General features: G+C 43.1%; 1 protein-coding gene across 12 annotated transcripts in view; it reads right to left on the bottom strand.

Annotated features, from left to right (window-relative positions):
- The window catches only part of OTULINL (OTU deubiquitinase with linear linkage specificity like), a 34,134-nt gene that overhangs the window by 3,209 nt on the left and 4,596 nt on the right, over window positions 1–26,329 (bottom strand). For 4 of the 12 annotated variants that reach the window (XR_007508937.1, XR_007508936.1, XR_007508938.1 and 1 more), the window contains exons 2-8: window positions 14,560–14,719; window positions 14,420–14,451; window positions 14,229–14,320; window positions 12,906–13,055; window positions 12,012–12,140; window positions 3,266–3,444; window positions 290–552 (exon numbers count right to left, since the gene is read on the bottom strand). Coding sequence is in view for 7 of the 12 variants with exons in the window: in XM_049823900.1 (XP_049679857.1) it covers window positions 8,084–8,263; window positions 9,445–9,717; window positions 12,012–12,140; window positions 12,906–13,055; window positions 14,229–14,320; window positions 14,420–14,451; window positions 14,560–14,719; window positions 25,553–25,565 (1,029 nt within the window). In the remaining 5 variants the exon portion in view is untranslated. The other 8 variants (XR_007508934.1, XM_049823898.1, XM_049823900.1 and 5 more) reach the window with 8 other exon arrangements.

The raw sequence follows: 26,329 nt of genomic DNA, 5'->3' as shown, positions 1-26,329 counted from the left end.
CCTGCCTAGCTCTGATTGATTGCTGGCAGCAGCTCAGTTGCTCAAAGGAGGGAAGAGTGAAAGCGAATTAGACATACAGTCCAGCCTGACAAATTATTCATTATGTTTAAGAGCATTCCACGGACCAAGCTGCTGCCCTGCCTTATTTAGGCAGAAACATACAGATGGGATAACTTGAACTAAGACATTCAGAGGTGTCTGAACATGAATTTAAGTCAGTAACTAAGCACAGAGAGGAAGAACAACAGACACCTCCCACCAAACAGAAATTATGAGTAACAGAACTCACCAGCTATATTTTCTTCCCTTTTCCCACATCAGGTGTTGCAGAGTGAGGTTCTGCAACCTGAGTACGTATGGATTACCACTGAATTTTGATGAAGTTGAACAGAATACTCTTCAATTTACGAAGATAGACGCTAGCGTGGCAGCTAGTTGGACTTCCCAGCACACCAAAGTGCTCGTCACCAGTTGGAAAAGGTGCTGCTCAGCACACAGCCTCGCAGCTGCCAAAGGGAGCCAGCCCCTACATGCTGACGTTTTGGAAGGGACCTGGGAGGTGACAATGAAGGTAGAAGGTAAAGAACCTAGGGAGTGATTTTTAAAGACATCAAGATGCCCATAAATAATCTGTAAGTGCTCTTGCACAAGGAATTTGATCACACTGTTTCCTGAGCTTATAGCTCACTGTGAGAAATGATGTCAGGCAGCAGAGGGCATTGGGACGACAAGTTAAGAGGACAGGAAAGGATGATCAGCGGTCAGATGAGAAAAAGTAGTGATCTTTCATCCCCTAGCGCTCTCGAGTGAGGAAAGCCATGCAGAAAGCTGGGCGTGCAGGGTCAGATATCAAGTATTTCCATATGTATGAACAATACTGGGCAGCCACCTTACCACTATAGGACAGCACTTGTGCTGCTTACCTTATGCATGAGCCAAGCCTAGTTCCACCCTATAGTCCCCAGCCTTGCTGTCCATCTTTATTCTCCTAGTCACTGTGTTTCCAAAGAGAGGTGAAATAGAAGATACTTTGGTTTTTTCCTATACATCCCTCCCTCTTCCCAGCAAATTTCCAGAGCGGAGCTGCTACATGTATGGAGTTAGTAGGAATTTCAGGATTACGATATGAAGAGATTTTAGTGATACCACCTCCCACAGGACTTCAGCTATCCTCCTCTAAGCAAAGAAAAAAAAGCAAATTTTGTCCACCGGGTGAGTTTTCTTGATCTACTTCATATTACATAGGTGGGAGAGAAAAGAACTGAGAATACTTTTCATCAAACCCCAGCATTTTATGCACATAATTGTACTGGAATTTTATTCATGTTTATGTCTTTTTTTTTGAAAAGGGCAATAAAATATCCACCATAAACAGGCTGGTGGCTTTCCACACCGGTGGTGTTCTCTATTTACTAAAATTATGTTCCTTACTTTCTTCACTTCTCCTTCTTGCATTGCCAAAGTACTGGGCTACCAGCAGCCATAACTCAAACAGCTCTAACAGTTCCTGAATGTATCATTTTTATTCTGTGCAGTATTCTGTATCCCTAGATGAATTAGGCTTGCTGGACCAAACATTACAACCAGCTTTCCTGACTAATGCTGCTGCGAAGTCCTTTAATTAAGCTGCTTTTACAGTCTGAAAAAAAATGGCTTGGATCCCTTTTTAAAATACCTCTGTAATCATATTTCCACTGTTTGAACTGTCACACCTTTTTTTTTTTTTTTTCTCCCTGCCTTGGAGTAAGTCAAAGAGCACTTCTATATAGAATCACTTCTGGAGCTGCCCAGAACAGAACCAAAACCTTGTTCAGTTTGCATGGGTTCTTTTAAAAAAACAGTCAACACGAACTGGTCACATCTTTTGTCCAACACCCACGGATGCCTTGTGCTACTAAACCAGGTAGAGCATCCCGTGGTGGTCACTGCACAGTTTTGCTTGTGTCCAGGTGACTTTGGTGCAACCCCTATGTCTCAATTCCCCATATCTGTATCTGCAGCTGACTGGAGTTGTGCTCACACCAAACACAATGGCACCTCGAAGATGTGCAGAATTTCACCTTGTTGGTTATGCTCAGGGTCTAAAGTTTGACTCCCACATTTCTCCTTACTTAGGTAACATATGGTGGTCTAGTTGTCCATCACTGAGGACTCATAAGCTGCCATCCTCAAAGCTAACCTGAGGGGACTGATGAGGTCGTTCAGCAACATTTCCCCCTATATACATACCTTTGGTGACCCTGCAGACAGACATGGGGTCCAATTTGATCAGCCATACTCCCTGACTAGATGAGTTTTTCACAGCCTGTTAAACCAGAGCATGTAGTTTCACTCCTGTCTCGTTCAAAACTTTAAGAGAAGGTGGCTGAAGTGTTTCTTGTCTCTATCAACCTTGCTGCTGCAGCAACAGAAGCACCGTGAATGCCAGCCAAATGTGAGGACACAACCCACAAACAAGAGGAAGACTTGAGTGAAGTCATCAATAAAGGAATGGCAAGAAACACCTCAACACTTCTAGAGAACGCTCACAGCAGTGAAGTCCTCTACTTCAAAAGGGTGGCTGAGAGAAGCTTAAATTACAGTAGGCACGATCTATTCATGTGTCATGTTTTAGGCAGCAGGACAAGAAAAACTAACAAGTACACCTTCTGTGGATATTACAGTGGAAAATTTTCCCATCTGCAGTCATAGACTGGCAGCTCACGCACAGTAAGTATCCATGGACTTGCTGAGTTTTCCTCTGTGAACTTGCTCACTTCTAGCCATGTCTCTTCCATACCTTCTTCCTCACGCTGCTACCAACCCGGCTTTTCTTCACCATCAGGCCATCACTTGAGCTCCCGCCTATCTCCTGTGTTAGGTCCAGAATCACTCCATCTCTTTTCTAATGCTCATAATCTCCTGTTACAGTCTGCAAGAACTCAAGAAATCACTATTCCTTCCTCGTCTGCGCTACCATAGTCCTAAAGATGCTATTTAGGAAAGCAAGACAGACCTTGCTACTATCGTTTTTCACATGCAGGATTGATTTTAAACCCTTACCTTCTGAGCCCCATCCTGCAGACCCTTTTGCTCTATTCTAAGCCATGTCTTGTAGAAATATAGCTGCATGTGATAGGACGTTAGAGAAACAAAGAAAGAAGACAACAAAAACATAGACTTAACTTTTTCCTTTCCTTCCAGTAGCATGGACAGAAGCTCTATTGAGTAGACTTTTATAAAATCAGTAATTAACATGTAACTTACCAAGAGTTTTAGAACTTACTTATCCCACGCCAACATTGGAGCAGGTACACCCTTGAAGGGGGAGACCGCAGCCGGTGAAGGACTCACACTGAAGCATAGGAAAGGAGTGAGAAACGAGGAGGGGCAGCGAGAAATCACGACATCCTGACCGCAACCTCCTGCGCTGCTCGGTGCCTCACTGAAGGGGCTGACTGCGACCTGGGGTGGTAACAAGGGGGAGGAGAGGGGTCTGGAGTGAAGCTGAGCCTCGGAAAGGAAGAGGGGTGGTTTTTCCCCTAAGTGTTTTAACATTTGTCTTTTTTTGTTTCCCAATACCCAAATCAGTAATTAAATATTTATGCTAATTGGCAACAAACTAAGTTAAATTCCCCAGGGTGAGGCTGCTTTGCCCAAGACGGTGCCTGGTAAGTGATTTCCCTGCCTTCATCTTGGCCTAAAAGCTTTCTTGCTCCTGTTCCTCCCGTTTTCTCCCCCCATCCTGCTGGACTGGGGGGAGCGAGCTGTGTGGGTGCTTGGCTGTTGGCCGGGGCCAACCCACCACTATCATCTGGGCAAATGTGACAATCAAAGAATTGCCAGGAGAACTGAGCTTATGGAACTGCATTTTCCAATGCTGGGAAGCCATCTGCTGGCTAGGTGAAAAGAACACAAACCCCTTCATAGCTGAATGCTAAATTTGTCCTCTGAAACTTGAAGGCTGATCAACATTTGTAAGATGAAGGGTATCACAATCCTGAAAATGACTGCCATGGGGGAAACATTCAGCTGAACGTGAGAACCTGGCTTAAAGGACACAGGGAGTTATTAGCTGCTGTATGTGCTACAGACTTCAGCAGTTCCTGCGCACAAACTTTGCACAAGTGCATTCAAATTAGTTGCCTCCACATTTCAATAAAGACTTGATCTATGACCAAACGCTTCACTGAAGAGGAAGATGTTTTGGTTAAATGCCGTCCCAAGGCATTAACCTTCAAATTACGCAAAACTGGGATATGCTGGAAGATGAAAGCATCCAGAACCCACCCCGTTTTTATCACGTTTCCCGTTTTTCCCTCCCGCCAGCGCTGACCAGCGTGCACAGCCCCGTGCCACAGGTCCCAGCGATGCCCCAGCCGTCCTCCTCACCCACTGGCCCTGGCTGACACGAAGCTCTGTGGTTCACAAAGAGATGGACATCAGCCAAGCTCCAGGGAGACAGGTTTTCTGCATTTATCTCCCGTCCCCGCGAGGTACATCACCTCCTGCCTCTGGGGCGCATGGGTTTCCTTGGAAATTTCCTGACAAGTCTCTAAAAAAGCCTCTGCAAGGCTGCCTGCTCCATCCCTGGCCAAGATCAGGGTTGCACCAACACAGTGAAGGATGCCGTCAGCAGGAACGAATGCGGCTCAGCGAGGCAGCAGCACCCCTCCAGCCCAGCTGCCATGCCAAGCTCCTCTCCCAAATGGTTTCAAGGGATCCTCAAAGACCCAAATCCTGCCCTCTCATGAAACCAGGCCCAAAATGAAAAGTTTCTCTCCGGCCGGGGGGGCCTTTGGGCACCCCGAAACCCTTGCAAGCCGAGAGGGGAAAGACCAGGGTTTCTGTGGCACCAAAATCCCAGCTTTACCTTTTCTTCAGAATCAAGAGCTTTTCAGAACAAGGAAGACTCATAAAAACATGAGTGCTGTAATGGCACTAACATAACAGGGTCTCAGGTGGGACTGCTGTAATACTGCTGAAGTATAGAGGGACAGGGAAATCCAACTACTGGCAAAATAACCTATGTAGGTCTTTTCTGTGCTTTGAAGGGAATGGACATATCTTTCTTTTTCTGGGCAACTGAACTGATTTGAAATCATACATATTCCTTAAATCTGTGCTTTAGGCAATTTACAGACTGCATTTGAAAACTATTTCCTAGACATTACACTCAATATCCTGAGAATAAGCAGGTAGACTGACCGGCAACAACCAACCACACGGGGCGATTCTTAACTCGCTTCAACTTAGTAACCACAACCTAGACAAGAAGCAATTTCAGTATTAGAGTTGAAGAATCGAGATTGCCAGTATTTTTCTTTGGGGTTAATATGAAATATGGATTGTGATTCATACATCTTTTGAGATTCAATTTTTAAAAAAGATGACATTGAAAAACAATGTTGTTTTTCTCCATTATAATAAAAGATACAAATTTCTTCAGCTGCTGTTACATTCTTCACACACATTTTCAAGCTTGGGGGAAAAATCTGAACCCACTGCTGAGGTTTCAGTATGTTTCTTTTTCTTGCCTAACTAGCAGCAATAAATAATAAACACATCCTGACTTGAAACTTTAGCTGCCTACTAAACACTGCATTTAAAAAAAAAACTGGTAATGACTGCGTGCTTCTGGGTTTGTACAGCAAGCTTGTCTGTGCCACTGATTGGAAAAGATGCTGCAGCACCTGTCCTTTCCAGAGTACCAGTTAACTCCAGATGCACTTTATACAAGATGATCTTTTTGATGTATTTTTCTTTTATATATACACACACATCTCTATGTATATACAAATATTTCTTTATATGTAAAAAAACATGTATTTTTTGCTTTATACATATGATCAATCTCACCTAACTTCAAACATCTAGAGCAGAGAGATTTATGCTGATCGCTGCCAGCTCCCACTACAGCTGGGGAGGAGAGCCAGACCCTTGTAGAGACCCGCTCCTCTGACGGACTGCATGCCGTTGCCTTCCACTGACAAGGCAGAGAGCCCAAGGTGACCTAGTTCAGATGCAAACATCCAAATTGGTGAGATAAATTCCGCTCTCTGTGTTAGATCTTTATTAATCCCTGCTATTAATATGCTCAAGATTACAAAACCGTACATTTTGACAATTTAACACTGTCAGCTGTAATGCTTTTGTATTCCAATTCATCAATAATAGGCAAAATGTTAAAAGGCCCACTATAAAAATACATCCTTTTTTTTTGTATGTCTGCTTGTACCAAACCAAGAATAAAATATAGACAAGTTTATTGATAACTGTAAATGTTACTGCTGATGCAAAATAGACAGCGATACTCTACTCTCCGGCATTATAACATTTCCCCATGCAGAGCAGAACCAAATCTAAAGCAGGCACATTATTTCATTCAGTGAAAAAAAAGCTTCTTTAATAAATAAAGTATTTGATATGCAGCTTTTGATGAGATGAAATTATTATAGGTATCAAGCCTTCTTAATTAAAAGCTACAAATTATTGAACAAAACTGAACTCAGAAAAACTTTTCAGGAAACAAAACAGTTACAATACAGAATTCAGGTATTTGTGTTTATAAATACATATATACATATATATACAAATAAAAGGACTGTAAGGGATAAAATTGCTTTCCTTTACACAAAGGAACGGAACGCTCCCCGTGCACTCCAAACATTACCATTTAGTTCCCTCATGCAACTGCTTTAGCTCCTGCAGGCCCTGTTCATGTTTTTGTTACTGGCTTGTATTTTCTCCTGCAGGAATTAGAAAGCAAACCTGCCCGTCCCCCTATCTCTAGGATAAGGAGAGACTTTGTTTCTTAATAAACCCCACTTTCTTCAATACAACCGTACGCCTATGGCAGTGTAAGCTTTTCACAAGTATTTTGCTAGATCCGCTATATCATTTTAATATTTCTTCAAATTAAGGTCCCTTATTTTTGAAATGATCAAAACATGATTGATTCTTTTAGAAAATAGAACTGGGCAAAATGTTCCATGTGATAAGGTAAATCTCATTTACTTGTCCCAGACAGAATTCTTCAAACATTGAAGTCTAAACTGAAGATAGCCATCTTATGCAAGGAGATTAATATATACTCAAGAGGATAAAACATGTATACACACTGCTGAACTCATACAATGCATAGAAAACTTATATTTTCTGAAAATGCAGTGTTTGTGAATGTATTCTGTGCACAGCTTTCTGAGATGAAGTGCAAAGGAAATCTCGGCAGGTAATGTTGAAATCGGTCCTTAAAGGATTTGCAAGTTGACAAAACCACACGCAGCTACCAGGTCTAACTCTATTGCATGTTACTTATTAATTAATACTGCCCTTCTTAGCTTTGAGAAAGCTTATGTACTTTCCTCAGTTATAAAGTAGATCTTCCGTTCATCTGGCACAGTATTCTTGCATGCGTTGGGGGTTTTTTCGCCCCCCCGTGTAACGCTTCTTCACCTTCAGGTATCAGCACCAAGTGCAGACAGCTTAATTTCACGTGTCTGAAGCAAGCGCAGCCTGCAGCTGCTTTCTCTGCCCGTCCCTGGAAGGAGGTGGTCCAGGAACGAGAGAAGCCAAACGGGATGTGAAGCAGCTACGCAGAGACCCCAGTTTACATCCTCCCATCCCACTTAGCCCCAAGTCAATGCAAGTTTAATGGCCTGGAGTATAAACTGCGGGACCCCAGGAGTTGCTTCCTCTGTGATTCATCCTCCCTAGCTTGAGACAGAGGAGGGAAAGGCAGTAATTGCTTTTGGAACTTGAGTTTAACGCATCCAGAGCTGTCATAGTAAACCCTTACGCTAGCAATGGAAAACCCAGCATTACCTTTGCCTTCTTTGTCATGCCAATCTTTTTTGTCTGACAACCCTCAAATATGACATTTTTTCCCCCAAAACAGTATAGCAAAATATTTTATGGTTTTTATGGCTGACTGATGGTGAACTGAGCTGCAGTGGGAAAGCAAAATGTTTACACAATAAATCCATAAATCATTTTGTAATCATTAACGAGCATTCTCAAAATCCTACTGCTGCCGATTGGAAACCTAATTCACTGGAACTGGTTACTCACTATATTATACAAAGGAAAAAAAGTCACTGGTCCTTCACGTTCTGAAAAGGGGTATGTGATAGTAGCGATCATCCTCGGTCAGGAGAGAAATCTCATTCCATTCCCTTCGGTATTCATCTGGATAGTTTACTTGAAATTCCTCAGTATTAAACCTATGCAGTCTGTAAACTCTTATCTTTACTTCAAGTAAGTATCCAAGAAGAAACAGTTCAACCTAAAGATGAAAGAAATCTGTGAGACATTTATTTCTAGACTTGGAAAACTAAACTGAAGGTAATCCAAGTCATCTAGCCATCCAAGGCAAGTCACCTAGCTTCAAAACAGTAGACAAGGAATAAAAGGGGCCATTTTGTAACCGGAGTAAGAAAATTAAAAGTTTGAGGGTGTTGTCAATGTTCCAACACTCCTTCCACTGCTCTTTTGCGTGTAGAGGATATTCTGGTCAACGTCCGGCACTGTGGAAACATCCCTCTTCTACCCGTCACAATGCAGAACCTGCTCCCAAAGCCAGCTCACACAGCTTCAGTGAGGAGCAAGAAGGGACTAGCTATTTTTAAAAGATTGATACACCTTGAAAAATGGGAAGCCTGCCACCTTGTGACCACTTGCTACATGAGGGAAATGTAATAGTAAAAGTAAAAAATTTCCTTGTACTTCATGTATATGAAACTTGAGAACTGGCATCTTCATTGACATTTCTTGCAAAGGATTGCTTAATCTGGAAAAATGCTTTGGAAAAAAACTCTTATCCTTGGGCTTAGCCAGACAGAGCAGAATTTGTCTAGTTATAATCAAACTGCTCCTAAGGTGATTGCAACATATAACAGTTGACTTGATAAGTGAAATTGATTATAAAAAAAAATGTCACCCATTGGAAAGTGAAACTGTTTGCAGAGTGGCAGTGTGGAGCTTAGCTGTCCGTACTTAACTCCCCACTAAATATAAAACTGAAAAAATAACCATCTGAACATATAAAGGCAAACAGTTAGTAAGAGTTCTCATTACCTACTCTTGACAGGCATTAGATCTAATGGGAACCAAAGAGAGGGGAAAAAAATAGTGATGATAGAGGGTTTGGCATGGTGGAACAGAGAGGAAAAGCAAAACAACAGGTCAAATCTGCATAATCTAATATTATTTTACATATCAAAGGTATCATTGTTCTAAACTATGTCTTACTGATAGCTTGCACATTTATTTCTGGCCCAGCAAGAAAACTGTCCACCTCATTTTACTCTACTACAGTTTTCCTGGAAGACAAATGACTATCCTCAGTCCACTTCCCCACATCCCAAAGAAAAAACATGGGCCAGCTATCACGGATGATGTATGATACATTCACCTAATCACGTCAGAGATGGGATACGTTTTGTGATTTTTCATTTATATCGTTACCTGGTCTAGGCAAATAGAGTCACCTATGGAGTTCAGATGATTCATCATGAAACTCAAAGGGTCAGACGAAGAATCACGAGCAAGGAGAAGGCTAAAAAGGTTGTGTATGGGTTCTTCCCTGTTCTTTATCTGCTCATAGGCTTCAACAACTTCATAGAGCATGATGAATTTTATTGCCTCATATAGTTTGTGCTCCTTGCTCTCATCAGAAAAGAGTGCATTACACATGTTTCCTCTTTCTTCATGATCTTTAGTAGCACTTATTTCAGCCCACTGGAAAGCACACAGAAGGATGTTAATCAAATTGTTAAGAATTCTATTTAATACAAAAGATTTCAAAACAGGAACAATTGCCAGTCTGTACTATACCATTACTGTGGCCAAACGGTGGTGCAAATAAGCAGGTGGCTCTTTTGGATCCGCAGTGAAATCTGAAGCCTTACACATTTCAGTTCTCATTTATCCAGCTGAACCTATTTGCTACATACAGTTCCAAGCATCTGGATGCTACTGATGGTCTATGAGAAAAGCAAATGTAATTCCCCTGTACAAAAGCCACCCACCACCACTGTAGACAATCCAGATATCGCTGTCAGTAAAGAGTCTGAAAGGAGCGTAACCACCAAAAGGACCTCAGAAAGTTACAGGAAATCTGGGTGGGTGCATCAGACATACACACTAAACCGTAAGCAAAGGTTAGATTAAGTGATGACTCCTGACCTGTTTTTAACTTAGAGCTTCCAAAATTCAGTGATTTTCCTCTATAGTACCCTTTACATTAAAGTTGTCCTAGCTTGTAGATGCTGAGCGCAATTCAGAAGCATGCCAATTAAAAAGGAACCTATCCAAACTGGACAAACCAGAATGGTATTATGAACTGTACACATTTGTAGGTCTTTAGTGTGTTCTGCTTGATGAGGTCAAAGTAGGTTGGCTGCACGAGAAGGGACAAGACAAAGACATGCATAGGACACGAATAGGGTAGGAATTTCTCACTCCGGCTATGGAGCTGGGAAAGGCAGCAGAGAACTCTGTTAGTGAAAATAGGCAAAAATCCATCTCACTGGCCAAAGAGCATCTCTATAAAAACAAAATGAAGTTGGGAGCTAGACCTCATGCCCAATAACAGCATAATGCATCATACAGCTGCTCTGCAACAATTTATTAATTGTATGGATTTGTTCACCATGCTGACTTGAAACTTTTTTCTGTACAAACATTCAGTTTAAAGGCTTCATGCTGAGGGACTAATGTCAATTTAAAAGAACCACAACAGGTTAAAAATAAAAGCCAAACAACCCAACATTGGCAAGTGCAAAAAGCGACCAGAACAACATGGTAACGGCACACAAGAACCAGCAGGCAGGTCTCAGGAAGGCAGGCAGTTGTCACTGTGGCACAGCAAGGGCGCAGGCAAGGGACAAGGACCGGATCTCTATTTTATTCCCTCTTTTTATTACTAATGCTTTGTTTCTAGAGCTAAATAAGTCTGTGGTTTGTTGAACTTCTTTAAGTAACAACTACTATCACTGATAATAGCATTATAACTACAGAGTTGTGGCTCATATAGACAGGGCCACATAAAAGGAACAAGCTTAAATGTGTACCAGTAAAATAAGCTGCTGTAGCTGTGGTAAGACAACCCAGAACCATGGTGTATTGTAGAATTAAAAATGACAGTTTAAGGTCTGATATACTGGATAACAGATGCCTTCAGAGACGCATTTCAACCTAACTGGCCCAAACCCTGGAGTCCAGCAAATACCAATATCCACTTGACGGCTGTGACCCAGGAAAGCATACAAAGGCAGGAGGAAGATGGGGAGGAGAGGGTGCTGGTGAGCTTGGGACAGCCTGGGGCAAAGCAAACGGGTACAACCCAGAGCTCACACAACTGCAGAAACCCCAGAGGAGCCCAAGGAAGGTGCAAGGTCTTAGGCCCATTTTTTTATCTCTGTTTCAGAACGCTTTGAGGCTACTAAAACTCCTCAGGTTTTAAATATGTAAATAAGAGCTATACTCCTGGTTGAGAATGCAGGCAATCTGGCTATGCTGAGCAGAGGGGGCAGTGAGGCTGACAGGTCCTTGTAATCAAGTGCTTCAGCTTATAGAGAGAAATTACAGTAAAACTGGATAATTAAAAAATTTCATGCAGGTGAGAGCAAAGGAAAAACAATGGTTTGAGGAGAAAATGCACTGTTCATTTGTTCCCTCCCATTTGGGGAGGGAATCCAGGAGGATCTCATACAGCATGTTGTTATTTTTCATTGAAATGATGAGATACTGCAGGAGCCACTTGATGGCAAGGGCAACTAGCCACACAGTAACAGCTGTGGGCAGGGTGGCCTCCCTAACTTGCAGGGGGACCCCCAGTACTTAGCCTAGTGGATCCCCAAAAGCTGGATTTCCTTGCAGGAGAGGTGATGGCCTTCCCAGCAGCTCAGCTCTCTGAACCTGGAAGGGAGGCTGACTGCCGTAGAAATATGGAACCAGGAACAGTTCCCTAGCTCTGTCTCAACCCATTTCTCAGTGCTTTTATTCGTCCCAACCATTTCCTAAATACTCACGTTTGTCTTTAATGTTTCCATACATTTGCGCAATTTACCAAAGGCATTGGGACCTGTGTATCTTTCTGGCCCAAAACTGTATTGCTGAATCCAGTTGCAACCTTGAGAATACAAAAGCTTTTCAGGGAGCTGGGAGGAGGGGAGAAAAAAAAAAAAGCAGCTAATCATATCCATAACAAGAAGTAGAATATAAAGTTATATAAACTTGTCTACACACATTTTAATTTATGACGTGATTCTATCCTCCGGTTGTACAGTTCAAAGAACAACAAAAAAAAAAATGGGCCTCAGAACAACTCAAATATTAACAAGGAGGCTCCACTCGTTGGCCAAGTCCTTAAGAAACTTTTAAAACAGGGCCAGCCAAAAAAGAAGAAAATATGCTCTCAGCAAAATATGTAACCCACACTCTGAAAAAGCTGGATAAGTCCGAATTCAGTGAGGTATTTAGGATTACAGACACCTTACAACCATAGCTCCCCACCTCCTTGCCACTGTCTCTTGCTGGAGCTCCTGGAGCCCAGGGAAGGATTCCTGCTGCTCCAGCAACACGCTCAGCAGCTCCCAAGTGAGCCACTGGACTTTGCATGGACGTGGATGAGGAGGATTGAAATATCCTTTTGTGTTAAGGGAGTGACATCTAGCAGGGCAGCAGTAACATTTACCCATCCACTTTTTTTTTTTTATCATTTAGACTCATGATCACATTGGTATGTTTAGAACAGGGAGACTTTTCCCAATAAAGTGTAGTTCAAAGAGTTTGAAAAACTTTAAATTCTGATAATGATTCTCGTCTACTTCTGTAGCAGACACGTCAGTTTTCAAATTGAACAAAGCTTCCTCTGGCAGTGCAAGGTTACCTGAATTAACATTCATTTAGGAAATGAATTTTACCTTCAATATATCTCTCTCCTTCATCCATGATGGAAAAGGAATGCCTTGGCTGAATATCTGAAAAAGCACCGCTCTTAGTACACAATAGTTGTCCCTCCTGACTTGTCTCACGTATTTGATATGACAGCTCCAAAACAATTCTTCATACGCCTAGAAAAAGACCAAAACCAATTTAGCAATAAAAATTTTAAATCTTGGACAAAACCCACGTTGATTGCAGTCCAATTCCAAACTACTCGTTAGAGGGAGCTAGGGGAATGAGAGAGTCTATTTTTAACTTTTATATACACAAAAATGTTCCAATACCATGGGTTTTGTAAACACCTTAAACTGGCACTGCCCCTCAAGAGTGATTCTGCACTCTCTCCAAACCCAGCGACTTGCTCCAGTCTCTGCACTGTTGCTAGCATAAACATTCACATGGTCAACCAAATCAGAGCAGGTCAGCGAAGACTTCTTTAACTTTAGACCACTTCACAGCTTGTGATGACATGTGGGAGGGAGCAGCGAAAGGGCAGGAACAGGCATCTGGAGAAAACTCCTTTTGGCAAAAACATCTCCTTACAAACTGACCTGAATCCATTGTGCAACGGTGACCTGAGGCTGAGCAGGTCTGGCAGCTCTCTGCCAAAGTGGATGGCCCTTCTTCCAGCTACACACTCCCTGTATTTCCTCTGCATGACCTCTGGCTCTCATCTGAGCCCTTGCTGAGACAATTCAGAGCAATAAACTGGCAGAGAATTAGAAAGAGGAGTCTACAGTTCCACAGGATGCTGCATCAGTCTTACAGTTTGCTTCCTGAAGTGGCCAGGGAGATGGTCTCAATTCCTGGTCCTCTTTCATCTCGGTTGCTTCCTCAGCCCATCCCAACACCGCTTCTCAGCTGCACAAGTCTCCCCTACGCATTCTTTGCATTGGCTGTGACAGTAAGCCTCCTGGAAGCCCGACCCTGCCACCAATTAGGATACCGTAGTGCTGCTCCAACTTCAAGCACTGGTCAGGACCCTTTGGAGGGCACTGCTGGTCCTGCCATGCCCCTGGCCACACCGCCTCCATTAATGGCCACCAAGATACAGGTGCCAACAGCCTGCTGCATGTCATTGGTGCTACAGGGGGGAATTCGGAGAAGATGCAAGACTAAAACTTTACCTACATTTTGACCTGCTCTACACTAGTCTTTATTTAGATCGATGTTCGTGCTGTCCCTTTGGTTTCCCTTTAGCCATCAGCAGGGTCCCGTAGCTGCAGCACCAGGAACGCTATTCCCTTCCCAGGTACTTCTTCTCCCCTGTCCTCAGGTAGAGATTAAAATTTAACTCTTACCTCCCTCATGTGTTTGGCCTGCTTTGTTTCTCCTTTCCATTCTCTCGCACTGTAACCAAGTAGATCAACTTCTGTCAGCACACTGAGGTTCCCTAAAGTGAGATTAATTCACAGATTCATTACTTTCTGCTGTTCTACATCTGAAGTGGTGGTGGGGATTAAGGAATACAGAATGATAACAAAAAGTTTACTTGTGAGTTTTCTTTGAAGGTAGTTGCTCCACCTGAAATTCAAATGATAAAACAGGCATCAAAGAGGAGTTGTCAAAGGTCAGGATTTACTGAAATAAGCAACGGCGTGGCAGATTAAAGTCTACATCATAAAAACCTACCGTTTCAGTAGCTGTGCTAAAAAGCTGTATAGCCTTCTGCAATACCAAAAAACAGCAATGAGGAAAGACATGCTTAGCATTAGCTGCACTTTCACTTTTTGCCACAGGAGACACAAGGATTGCTTGGTGGCTGTTGTCCAGGACTGCACCTCATGCCTTCCTAAAATGGGGATAAAAAAGAGAGGAAAAAATCTTGTCACTGTTTTGCAATACTTGTTTCTATTAGTTTTCTTACAAAAAGAGAAATCACCAAAGTACAATAACCACTCCAAAGGAAACACAAAACATGAAATGTAGAAGGTGAGTATATTTTTATATACTTCATATATACACATCCTTTATATATACTTAAGTTTTTCAAGTTTCTAGTGTTTTGAGTGCATGTGGTGCACATTTCTAGGCTTTCCTCCACACAGGAAGGGTAGGTATATAGTTACAATAGAGTCACAGGAAGACTGATAGCAAAGCAGCTGTTCAGTAACAAAAGAAGTAATTTTATTTTATTTTATTTTTTTTCTTCAGGATGTGCTGAGCCTAAGACCCACACCATCACTACTTAGTCACTAAGTCAAGGTTTTAAGGATCAAGGGGTTCCTGGGAGTTGTAGTCTACAAACGGGCCATATAAGGCAATATTAGCTGACTAAGCATCATACAACTGCCCGGGGAATTAAAGGAATGTTCCTGCCTCAATTTGGGTAAGTTTATAGTCAATTTAAAACTCCGGAGAAAACTCCTCCCCAGGCATTTGGTAGAAAGCTCAGGAGATCATCACAAAGGGAGTGCGCTCTCACTGTTCTTCACAGACATAAACCAGGACAAGTTTCTGTCGCCCTCTTGGTATTACAGACAGGGTTAGGGAAGGTTTTGGGTGTCTCTTGATAAAACCTAGCATTGAGAGAGGGCCTAGAGACAGAATAGCTGACAAAGGCAGTATCTGCTCCCTAAGTGAGAAATTTATCCTCTGGATTAAATTTGAGTATAGGAAATTCCCAGAGTTTATGATCAACAGCTGCTCTATTATTAACTTATTTATTGATTTAGTACAAAACTTTAAGAGAACTCAACTTTTTATAAATGCACTCCCAGAGAAGGCCAAAAAGATCCTTCTCCAGAGAGTCCACAAAGGGAATTACTCATTCAGCATAGTTTTATGTCAGCTAAACTTTTGCCCCTCCTGGCTTTAACAGGAAATTTAAGAGAGGCTTAAGTTTTCCAAGGAAGTTAAGCCCATGCACTGTGGCCAGTCGAAGAGTTAAGTATGCATCCCAACCCTGGCAACGAGATAAACAGCTACGCATACATTTTTACAAGCACTGTTGCATATATACAGAGCGCTGCTCATATTTGGCCTTTTTCAATATTCTGTTGTTTGAAGAAGTTTTATTACAGGATGTCACATGCAAGTTGTCCAAAGGCAAGACCCAGACCTCGTCTCTCCCACGAACAAAAGGCAGATTAAGAGCTGCAAATGAAAAGGTGGTAATAAACTCTAAAAAGGTAATCAGAGAAGCTTTTGGGGTGCTAGTTCCTGTTCACACAAAACCCATATGCTGTGAACATACAAGACGACGGACAGGTCTTCTGTCAGCTTCTGCTCACAGGCTGCACTAATGTCTGCGTACCTGGCATGACTGGGGGTTACGCCTGCGCACGCCGAGTAGGAAAAAGCAAGGCATGCATTCACGCGCAACCAAAAAGACCAAAAATCTGGAGCTGCAGGAAACATTTATTACTGATAGCCAAGTAACAGACAGCAAAACATCAGCTGTAAGGTTTGAAAATGGCATAGCTCATGGAAACACCGAGACAGCCCCACTTACAGCACACACACACGCTTACTGCTGATGAACACCAACAGGCACGTTCTCAACAAGCACCCAAATTGCTACCCGGAGAACAACAACTGAGAATTAGTAACAGATGAGAGTCCTGGCAGTATCAAGTCACATCAATTTTTTCTCTCTCTTCTTTAGGATAAAGGCATCAGCATTAAAAAAAAACCAGTAGACTGTAAATAACTGAACCTTCTGCTAACTAGAATGGAACCTGAAGGCTTACAGATGTTGTCCAGCCCATGGATCAGTGAGTATTTTGGATTTGCATTGTCACACTGTTGTACAAAAACCAATGATGATTCAAATGAAATTTGTTAACAGCAATTTAAACATACAGTATCAAAAGGGAGATGCAGCAGACTTTCACTTCATCACTTAAAATGACTGTGTGGTCCCTCTTTTGATTTTGAACAAACTGGGACTATAAAAAGTGAGAGCTGGTCCATCTGTTAAAATGACATACTTTGCTTTATGAAGTACCAGAAATACACGTGAATGCAAAATTTCTTCCTTTACCCCTTTTACAGGCAAAAAGGTAAGAGGTCTGCATCAGCTCTTAAGTTGAATCAAGAATCTTTTGAAAAAGATTTTGATGGTATTAATCCCGAAAAAAACCTACTGGAGTCCAACAAACCCCCGTTCAAGGCCTATGGTTAACAGGTGCATGAGCAAGTGTTCTTCAGGGAGTGCTGGGAAGCAGCGTCTTACTGATTTCAATCAAAACCTGAAATCGATGTCAGAGAACATAAGATAGCCAAATATTGTTCATCCATTTTTATTTAATATGGGGGATTTATAAGGAGGTATTTCCCTAATAAAAAGCCTAATGGGAGATGGGAAAACCTGTAAACAAGTGATTTTCAGTATTTTTGCTACACTTGTATTACAGCATACCCTGGACTTGATGAACTTTCCCTCCTGTCACAGGAAAGCTGCTGTTCAAACAGCACTTCGTGATTCAGTTACTACTTTCATTGCTTATGGTCACACTTTGAAACATAATTACATTTTTTTACTGGAGAAAATGACACTTAGAAGTGGCAGCTGGATTGCAAAGTGCTGCTGGTAAAAATACATCACAAACAAGATGTGAATTAAAGAAGAGGACAGTTTAAAATAGATCTTTCCACCCCCTCCCCGCCCCCTCCAAAATTCTTCAGAAACCGAAGAGGAATTAAATCGATAACACACTGGTGGGAGGAGTAACATAAACCCACAGCTTTTTAAACCCAATCCATTCCCTGGGATACAGACACCATTATCCTGTTCCTCAGGAGACAGTGACAACCAGTCAGTGCTGCGACCAGCTGTGGGGCTCACATCTTTTTGAAGGCTGACCATGACCATCACCACGAGGACAGGGAGGCCTGACTCTTCTCCCACGCAGGGGAATGGAGCCCTGGGACTTCTAACACAGCTCCTAGCAGAAATCTGGATGAACAGAGGTTGAACTGCGCTGAAGTAGGAGCTGATAGCAGTGCTTACCTTATGAGGCAAGTAGTACACCGTTTTTTCTTTTCATGCCACATCAACTTCCTGCTAGTGCAAACCATAAGCTTCTACCTACCGATAAAGTCAGCAGGAGAGACACGCAGAAGAAAAAAACCAAAACAAAACAAGAAAAAAGGCCAGAAAAAAGATGAGTAAGAGACATTTGCAATATCTGCTTCTTTCACAAGTAACTCAAGAAGAGTCTCTAAAGGATTAGCTCCACATTTGACTCCTTCGCATCTTTTTTGGAGGCTGCCACCTTAAAAATGCCTAACTGATGCAAAGCAAAACGTAAGAGATCAGCTTGAGAACTAGCAGGCAGCAGCACTGTACGCAGTGCTGAAGCACGATCCAATATTCCAGGGTGTCTGATGGCACATTCACCCTTTTACTTTCTTCCTCCCTCCATGTAACAAGGCCATCAGGAAGATAACAGAGTGTCTTCCGAAAATTAAAAGCTGACCGTGTGACTGCTTTTCAGGACATTCCTCTTCACAGTCTTTTTGGTACTGAAAGCAGGGCATAGTACTTGTTACCATAGACTGGCCAAGTTTCATACTCCCATTACACAACACTATGTTCCTAATTCCCAAAAAGCAGGTATCCCCTCCTTCAAAGAGAGAGACAGAATTTGGGATCCCTCTGTTCCAACCCTTCTGCTGCCCACCCATACCCCTTCTCCCTCCGCTCTTGGATCCAGAGCTAGGAAGAGAGACCCCTCAACTGAGAGATGCAAGGCTTGCCGTGGAGGTCCAAGTCTGGTGCATTCAGTGTGTGCCTGCAGAGCTCTCTTCACTCTCACATGCCACTTTTTTTCCAGGCTATGTAGTATCAGTACCGAGCTATGTTATCAAATAAGCCAAGTCCCTCTTTTAAGGGAATACCAACAAACTTATAGGGCAGGCATCAGTGTGATGCACAGATGCACAAATGTGCACCTCAACTGACTGAACCAAGCAGGAGACACAGACAAAAAGCTATTAATTATACAAATTCAATACCTACAACAGATTATACACTGTAACAGCTGAGAAAAGAGAAACTTGCCTCTCTAAGTAGTGCCAAGCGACTACAAAGTCTTTGATCTCCCAGTTTATTATCAGTGGCACACCAAAACAATGAAAAACTACTGAAAACAGATCAAACACATACGAAGGTATGTGTAGGATGCACTGCTTAATTCAACAACTATTTCATTACAAAACGCTTCCTTTAGAGAGCAAAACAATGTCAACTTGTTAGGCAAACCTTCTTCACCTGTTCTAACATAACAACTAGAGATGAGGATCTTTACTTGCTAATAAGAAGAGGAAGAGAATCATTTACAGGCAAAGATGGTAATCATCAGTGACCTACCAAAAGTACAACCATGTCTGCTGATCAGATCTCAACTTCTACTCCAAAAAATAACAAAACAGAATCCCAGCCCCAAATCGTAACTAGAATCATGCAATTACCTAGAAGACGGAATAGTTTTGGTGTCACTGAGGCCCATCACTTGCAAGAAAGGCTTTATTTACACAGCTGTCCTGCACAGGAGTCCCAAGTGTTCTCTCAGCCCTTGTCCTCCTTCTGCAAAGATCTTTCAGGAAAAATAAGAGTAGAAAGGCTGGCAGCCTTCTCTGGACTCCCTGACCGTCGACAGGACCTGAACTGCTGCTGCTAAGGTATCTATCCAGTTGTGACACTTACTTATTCCTACTCTGTAGCAACAAGCATAATGCATTCTTACCTACGGTGTGATTATCCAAAATACACCCTACTAGAGTTACCTTTACAAAACCGATTTTGTCTATATAATCAAGATATTAACGCATGCCCTAGCCTGCACATACCATTACCTTCTCTCCAAATGCCTACATGAACAAAAGGAAAGTTCAGTTCTTGATCTCCTGTATAATTCAGCTTCCTTTTTAAGGCACAGCGTGCTTCATCCAGGACCTTCAGATGAATAAGGCTCAGCTACTCTTCCATTTATGTAAGAAAAAACATGAAGGAAGCCTTCAGAGAATTTACAGTCCAAAGCAATACCTGAAAAGCATTTCATGCCATAAAAACCAAGTATCTCTTTAAAGCTTGTATTCCTGAGTAAAGAAAAGAAAAAATAAAATAACCTCCTTTTAAAGAAGGAGCCTCTGAAATTTCTGCTACTGTGATGATTTTTATTTTTTTTAATGTGGAAAAAAAATCCTGCCCTCATGCAGAACTGCTATTTAATGCCTGTACACTTCAAATGGAGCTTACATAAATGCACTAAATCTATTCTTTGAAGGAAGCCCACCCTAAGGATTCTTATTATGTCTGCTGCTGAGTTGCATGTTGAGTCATCCCTAATGCCACTCTAGTTTGTTTCTGGTTTATCTATTTACAAACACAACTTTCAAAATGCCTTTTATAATTATTTTTTTTTTCTGTGCTGAATCCAAACTGACAGAGTAAAGGCAATATTTTCCTCCTGAACATCTTCTTACACTCAAATTTAGCCCACAGGCTGAGTGGTGTAAAAACCTTGGGGTTTTGTGTTGATGTTTCTAGATAACTGAAGCTTTGGTTATGGGAAAAAACAGTTGAAGTCTTACTTAGCAGTAAGAATTCTTTTCCTCCTCTTTTTCTTAAATCGTCTTTGCTAGACAGTGGAAGACTTGTACCTACAGCCCAGCCCTCCAAGGACAGGCAGTCATTAGGTTTTAACGAGGCTGGTTGGTACCACAGGCAGCATCCCTCCAGCTCTCTCCAGGCAGAGGTCCGGCAGGCCGCAGCGGTGGCCGCCCCTTGCCCGTGGACAAACGCCTGACCCCCCCGGCAGCACAGGGAAGGAACCGGTGGGCTCTGCAACTCCAGCACAACCTGCAGCGGTGGCCACCGTGTCGGCACCGGAGTTGGGACGCAAGTGGCAAAGCGGAGGAGCCCCCCAAGTGCACAGGCGGAGGGGTGAAAGGCACCTGCATCGATCGAGGAAGAGGGAATGTCAATGGAAACCTGCACAGGAAAGATCTCAATGCGAGCGGCACAGAGGAGAACAAGCTGTTTGTCGGACTCCACCGGCAGCGCTCACAGGACAAAACACCCCTCGGATGGCCCCAGGGGACTCCCCGGCCCCTTGCTGACACGAGTGGGCTCATTCCAAAAGAGCAGTTTGACACCTTGAAGCGTCCTCTGCTGAAGCGCTGCAGCCCAGAGGAGAAAGCAGCAAAACATGCCAGTCAACTTCGTAGGCATGCACCGCAAGACAGCCTAAGGAATTTTAAGTTCTATCTGTCGATAAAGAGTTATCCCAAGGGACAGACATTGAGGTGCTGGAGCGTGTCCAGAGAAGGGCAACAAAGCTGGTGAGGGGCCTGGAGCACAAGTCTTATGAGGAGCAGCTGAGGGAACTGGGGTTGTTTAATCTGGAGAAAAGGAGGCTGAGGGGAGACCTTATCGCTCTCTACAACTACCTGAAAGGAGGTTGTAGCAGGGTGGGTGCTGGTCTCTTTTATCAAGTAACTAGTGAGTGATAGGACGAGAGGAAATGGCCTCAAGTTGCACCACAGGAGGTTTAGCTTGGCTATTGGGAAAAATTTCTTTACTGAAAGGGTTGTCGGGTATTGGAACAGGCTGCTCAGGGAAGTGGTGGTGTCACCGTCCCTGGAGGTGTTCAAAAAACACGTATACATGGTACTTTAGGATGTGGTTCAGTGGGCATGGTGGTGTTGAGTTGATGGTTGGACTTGATCTTAAAGGTCTCTTCCAACCTAAACAATTCTATGTTAGCCAGGAAAATAGCAGCATCAAGGAAACCATGACAAACAAAAAAACCCAACTCATCTAGGCTTGTTTACTGTCTAAGCAGTGTCAGTCGCAGCTGTTAATTCTTACAGGCGGTGTGTACCTCTGCCGTCAGGTGAAGACCCTGCTCTAACAGCCAGCCCCCTTTGACCAGGCTGCATCCACGTAGCCCGTCACTCCCATCTCTGGACAGGGTCTGCCTGCCGTACCCTCACGACACGGATTTTATGTCTGCCTTCAGAGAACAGCCCTCTCCGAAAGCATCCCAGACTCTGCATGGAGTTGTGTATTTTTCATATGGATTAATAATCACATATAATTTATGATTAAGAATCACAAACAATTCACGTCTCCTAGTGGCGCATCAGATCACAAAGCCTGTGCTTTCCCACTAGGTATGGGCAGATGTTATTCCAGCTGTATTACTTGTTTGCTTGCGAGTTTCACCTGTCTCTCTTCCTCTTTCCAAGACAGATTAGAAGCAGAAAGGAAAGGCAACAGAAAGCAAAATATCAAAGCCATCACTCTAAATGCAAATGGCATCTCTTTCCCCCTGCCTCTCAACGTCAAACCTTCAGCTTTATTCTGCAGAGCTAATCCTATTAGTATGGAAGCAGTCGGGGTGTTTAAACCCTGCTCTCCCTTCGCCTTTTAAAGGGCAACAGTTTCAAACTGGCATTTTTTAATTAGCTCACGCGCATTGGAGTCCTCTGCCTTTTTTTGACAGTGCATTACCAGGCACTTCTTGCCTAGACTCTTAAGGAAAAAGGCAAGTTGAAAGGTAAAACTGACTGCATCAAGATAACTTAAATTTCAGTTACTATCACTCACTGTAATACCAAAGTCATAGCTAGTACAAACATTTCACAAAAATATGATTCAAGAGCCCAGAATGTTCTGTAAAACATCCTCTGCTTGTAAAACCACATTATCACGATGGCTAATGCATGTTTGATATTGTTACAGACATTTGGGTGTCAAGAGAAGCTTCAAGCGAAGCGCTCCGGACATCAGTCTCAGGGACCAAGAGACCACAGTTACCTGACACCTCTGCATTTGCACGAACTGCCTAAAAACTGGACAGTTACGTGGCAAGGTCTACATGAAGTAAAAATTATGCAGCCCTGTAAAACATGGTGTCACCCTGCATATCGAGCTCTTCTTGAGGGGCTGGCACTTGGCAGAGGCACAACTTACTTTCACTTGTAAACTAAGAAAATGAAATACAGAGTACTGGACAGCTTCTGACCTTGGAACCCAGCAGTGTCATTTTTAAAGATCTACAATGATATGAAATCCCCTCTTTTTAAGACCACAGCCTTTGGCAAGCTTATCACAGCTGAAATTCGTGCACAGGAAGAGACACAAAATGAGACCAGAACTGAAGGACAGCGAACACGTCCGCACGTCGCTCCCAGACAAAGGCGTCAGGCACACGAGCGGTGCAGAGCTGTGCTCAGAGCAAAACGGGGGCAAACCGGTGGGACATCTCTTCGTCACCCAGACAGGCCTGAAACAAGTATTTAAGTTTGCAGAAAGACTGATTTTGCACAAACTCGGCAATGAAAAACTTGCCAGCATTTCCCCGGTGGCAGCTGACCTGCCAGCAGCGCCAAGCACCTTGCCACGATGCTTCATTGCTGCAGAGATTCTGGGGCAGACTTGACCATTCACCCAATGTGACCACCCCACCCTGGAAACATTAATGCTAAGCACTCAAAAAATCTGGAAAATCTTGGCAACGTATTACGGACAAGGAATCTGAGGCAGGCTCTTGCCCAAGACCACATGCAGAGCTAGCGACAGGACTAGAGTCTGAGCGTATACCGCATCATCCTGTATATTTAGCCCTCCACCTTAAAGCATTGTGGTTCAAATAAGACCAACACAACTCTTCTGCTCAGTCCACAGCCTTCTCCTCAGAGAAATAAATGGTTGTTGAAAGAAATGTTTGGGCGGCACAAGTTGCCTTGCTAGCTACATCCCTCTGCACGGGTACATGGTGTCAGTGGCATCTGTCCCCACCGGTGACATGGGGACAGGAGCTAAAGACACAGCTCCTCTCTCTGTCAGGAGCTTCCAGCACCTCCACACAGGCTATAGAGAAATCCCAAGCACTAGGGTCTGGATCCTGAGGATGCCAAAAATATACAGTATCACTCCTCAGCTATGAGAAAATGGGAAGAAGCTACAAAAACAGGATAAGGCTGAAAAGAAACTAAAAGCCGCTGACTTAAAAATTTCTCAGAAAATTCATGTAGTAGCCTGCAGCAGTTATGGAGTATTTTACAACATGTTCACCTTCACTGAAGCCTTCTCAAGAAGTGGGCAGTAACACCCTTATCTCCTTTTTTTCCTCGCTTATGCTGGGGCAAAACTTCGACGTGATTTTATATGATCAGGCAACAGGTAGCCCAACCATGAGTTACACTGTTCACAGGAAAAAACCCCCAAACTTTCCATCAAAACAAATTTTGTAATATATAAACTAAACTCTCTTCAGCACCTCAGAACTGTTACAAGATCCCTAGATACAAACTCAGCTCTCAAAACTGTCATTGACCACTTTTACTTTGCTGTGAAGTAACGAGTCCTGAGAGTTTTCCATCATGAAACGCTCACGTTTTAGTTAATAAAGAGCTATTTCTCTGTCCTTCTGCAAGGCACGACATTGTCTGATCTCTGGAGCTGCAACCATGCACAGAGGAACCGGTGTTTGCCATGCTGGGAATCCCAGCAACAGAGCACATGGGCAAAGTTCCCCAGCACCATGCCAGCTGTATCAACCCAGGAGAGCAGAAAGGATGCCCTGTGTCCGCCGTGCCTTCCCAAATTCACTCAAAGCACAAAACTGATCCTGAAGCAATTTAGGGTTAGATGTCAGACAACAACTCAGATGAGCATTTGACTTTAAAGAGTACTATAACTCCTTTAGAAGTCAGAATGCCTCAATAAAAATGTCATTAGAATAGGACTAATGTGGCCCAATGGTAATTTTTTAAAAAGTAATTTCACAGACTAAAACAAGAGAAAATTAAGAAGCTCCTTAACGTATGCTTTATGCAATTCTAATCACACCCACAATTTAGTTATGCAAGTGTAATGGAAGCAGCATCATTATACAACCTTTTGACTCCTGAGTACCTGTCATTCCCTTGTGTTTTCAAAACAACTAAATTATACCCATGCTCGTCTCCCCTAGTACAGTTTGGCACCGTGACTCCCACGGTTCAGCTGCACGGGGTCAGGAGGTACAACGCAGAGGTATTTCTGAAATCTCAAACTCACTTGCCTGGGTAATCATGCAAGGACAATCATTTTCAGACATTAAGCTCAAGAAAAACTGCAGACGTTACAAAAAAACCCTTTAATGTTTGTTGTTATATCCTTGGTAGGTAGGATGTCAGGATTTAACCTGGAAGCTATATCTAAGAAACAAGGTGGACAGAAAGTCCCGATGCTGAACAGGAAGTCCACACCATCTACTCAGGCAACCTGGTCCAAGAAGTTAAACAAAATGAAAAAAAAGTTATATCCCAATGGCAAAAAATCTAAGAACTACAAAAATTAATTAATTTTTTTCAGAATTTCAAACCCAAATGCAGACAATTATCCATAAAAACACTTGCATTTAATATCCTGACCAGCATTTTCATGCTGCTTTTGCCCCCGAAAATCAATTGTAGCACCCTTCACCTGGTAGTATTTTGTACAGATACGCAAAATTGTAGCTCTTCCTCTTACTGTATGGTGCCCCCTTCAATTTCTAATTAAATTATTTGTCCAGCAGTGAAGAAATAATAAAATTCTTAAGGGAGCAAACTTCAGTGGCTACAAAAACGTTTTCTGAGCCTTAAAACCAAAATGGGTCATTTCTTCCCGTTTCACACACTTTACCTTTTTGTTTCATCACTTGCAGAAACTGAGGAGGGCCAAAGGCCGGAGTTGGGAATAACTGTACCTGGACGTATTGTTCACACCACACTAGCTTAAAACTCACTTACTAAATACCACAGAAATCTGGTTCTTTCTCCACTGCAGAAAACGAAAGTATAAGCTGAATACAATTTGTACAGCTCCTCCAAAAAGCAAAGCAGTTGGTTAATACGAAAGGCAGTGCAAAATGTGAGCTGGACCGGTAACCATCAAAGCGGGAAGGTATCCTAAAACACAAGGGAGAAAAGCAAGCTGGTAGGACATGGTATCATCAGTCGAAAAGACCGCTTGAGCTTGAAGGTGGCTCAAGAGATGGATAATACTGAGAGCTACAAGCACCTGGCAAGCAGATCAGCAGGGGTGCATGTCCAAAAACCAAAGCAAAACAACCCCCCAAAACAAAACAAACCCGAACCCCAAACCAAAAATCCCCCAAACCAAGCAGCACCCCCCCCCCCCCCCAAACGCACACCTGATGTGAGAACACCAAGGGGCTGTTGTTTTAAACCCACGACGATCCCGGGGGGAGGGTTAGAGCCGAGAGCGCGGGTCACCCACAAGGCTCCCGGCCCCGAACACGCCCAAAACCCACCTCAAACCCGTACACACACACACACCACACCCCCCCGAAAGTCCCTCCTCAGGCACACACACATCCCGGGGCCGCTCCCCTTGTGGCCCCCCCCCCGGGGCAGCTCGACTTCTGCCTCAGCCCCGCCGCTTTGCATGGCGGGGGTG

This window comes from Accipiter gentilis, chromosome 20, assembly GCF_929443795.1.
Source record: "Accipiter gentilis chromosome 20, bAccGen1.1, whole genome shotgun sequence".
Classification (NCBI taxonomy): Eukaryota; Metazoa; Chordata; class Aves; order Accipitriformes; family Accipitridae; genus Astur; species Astur gentilis.
This window is presented reverse-complemented; position numbering and strand designations above follow the sequence as displayed.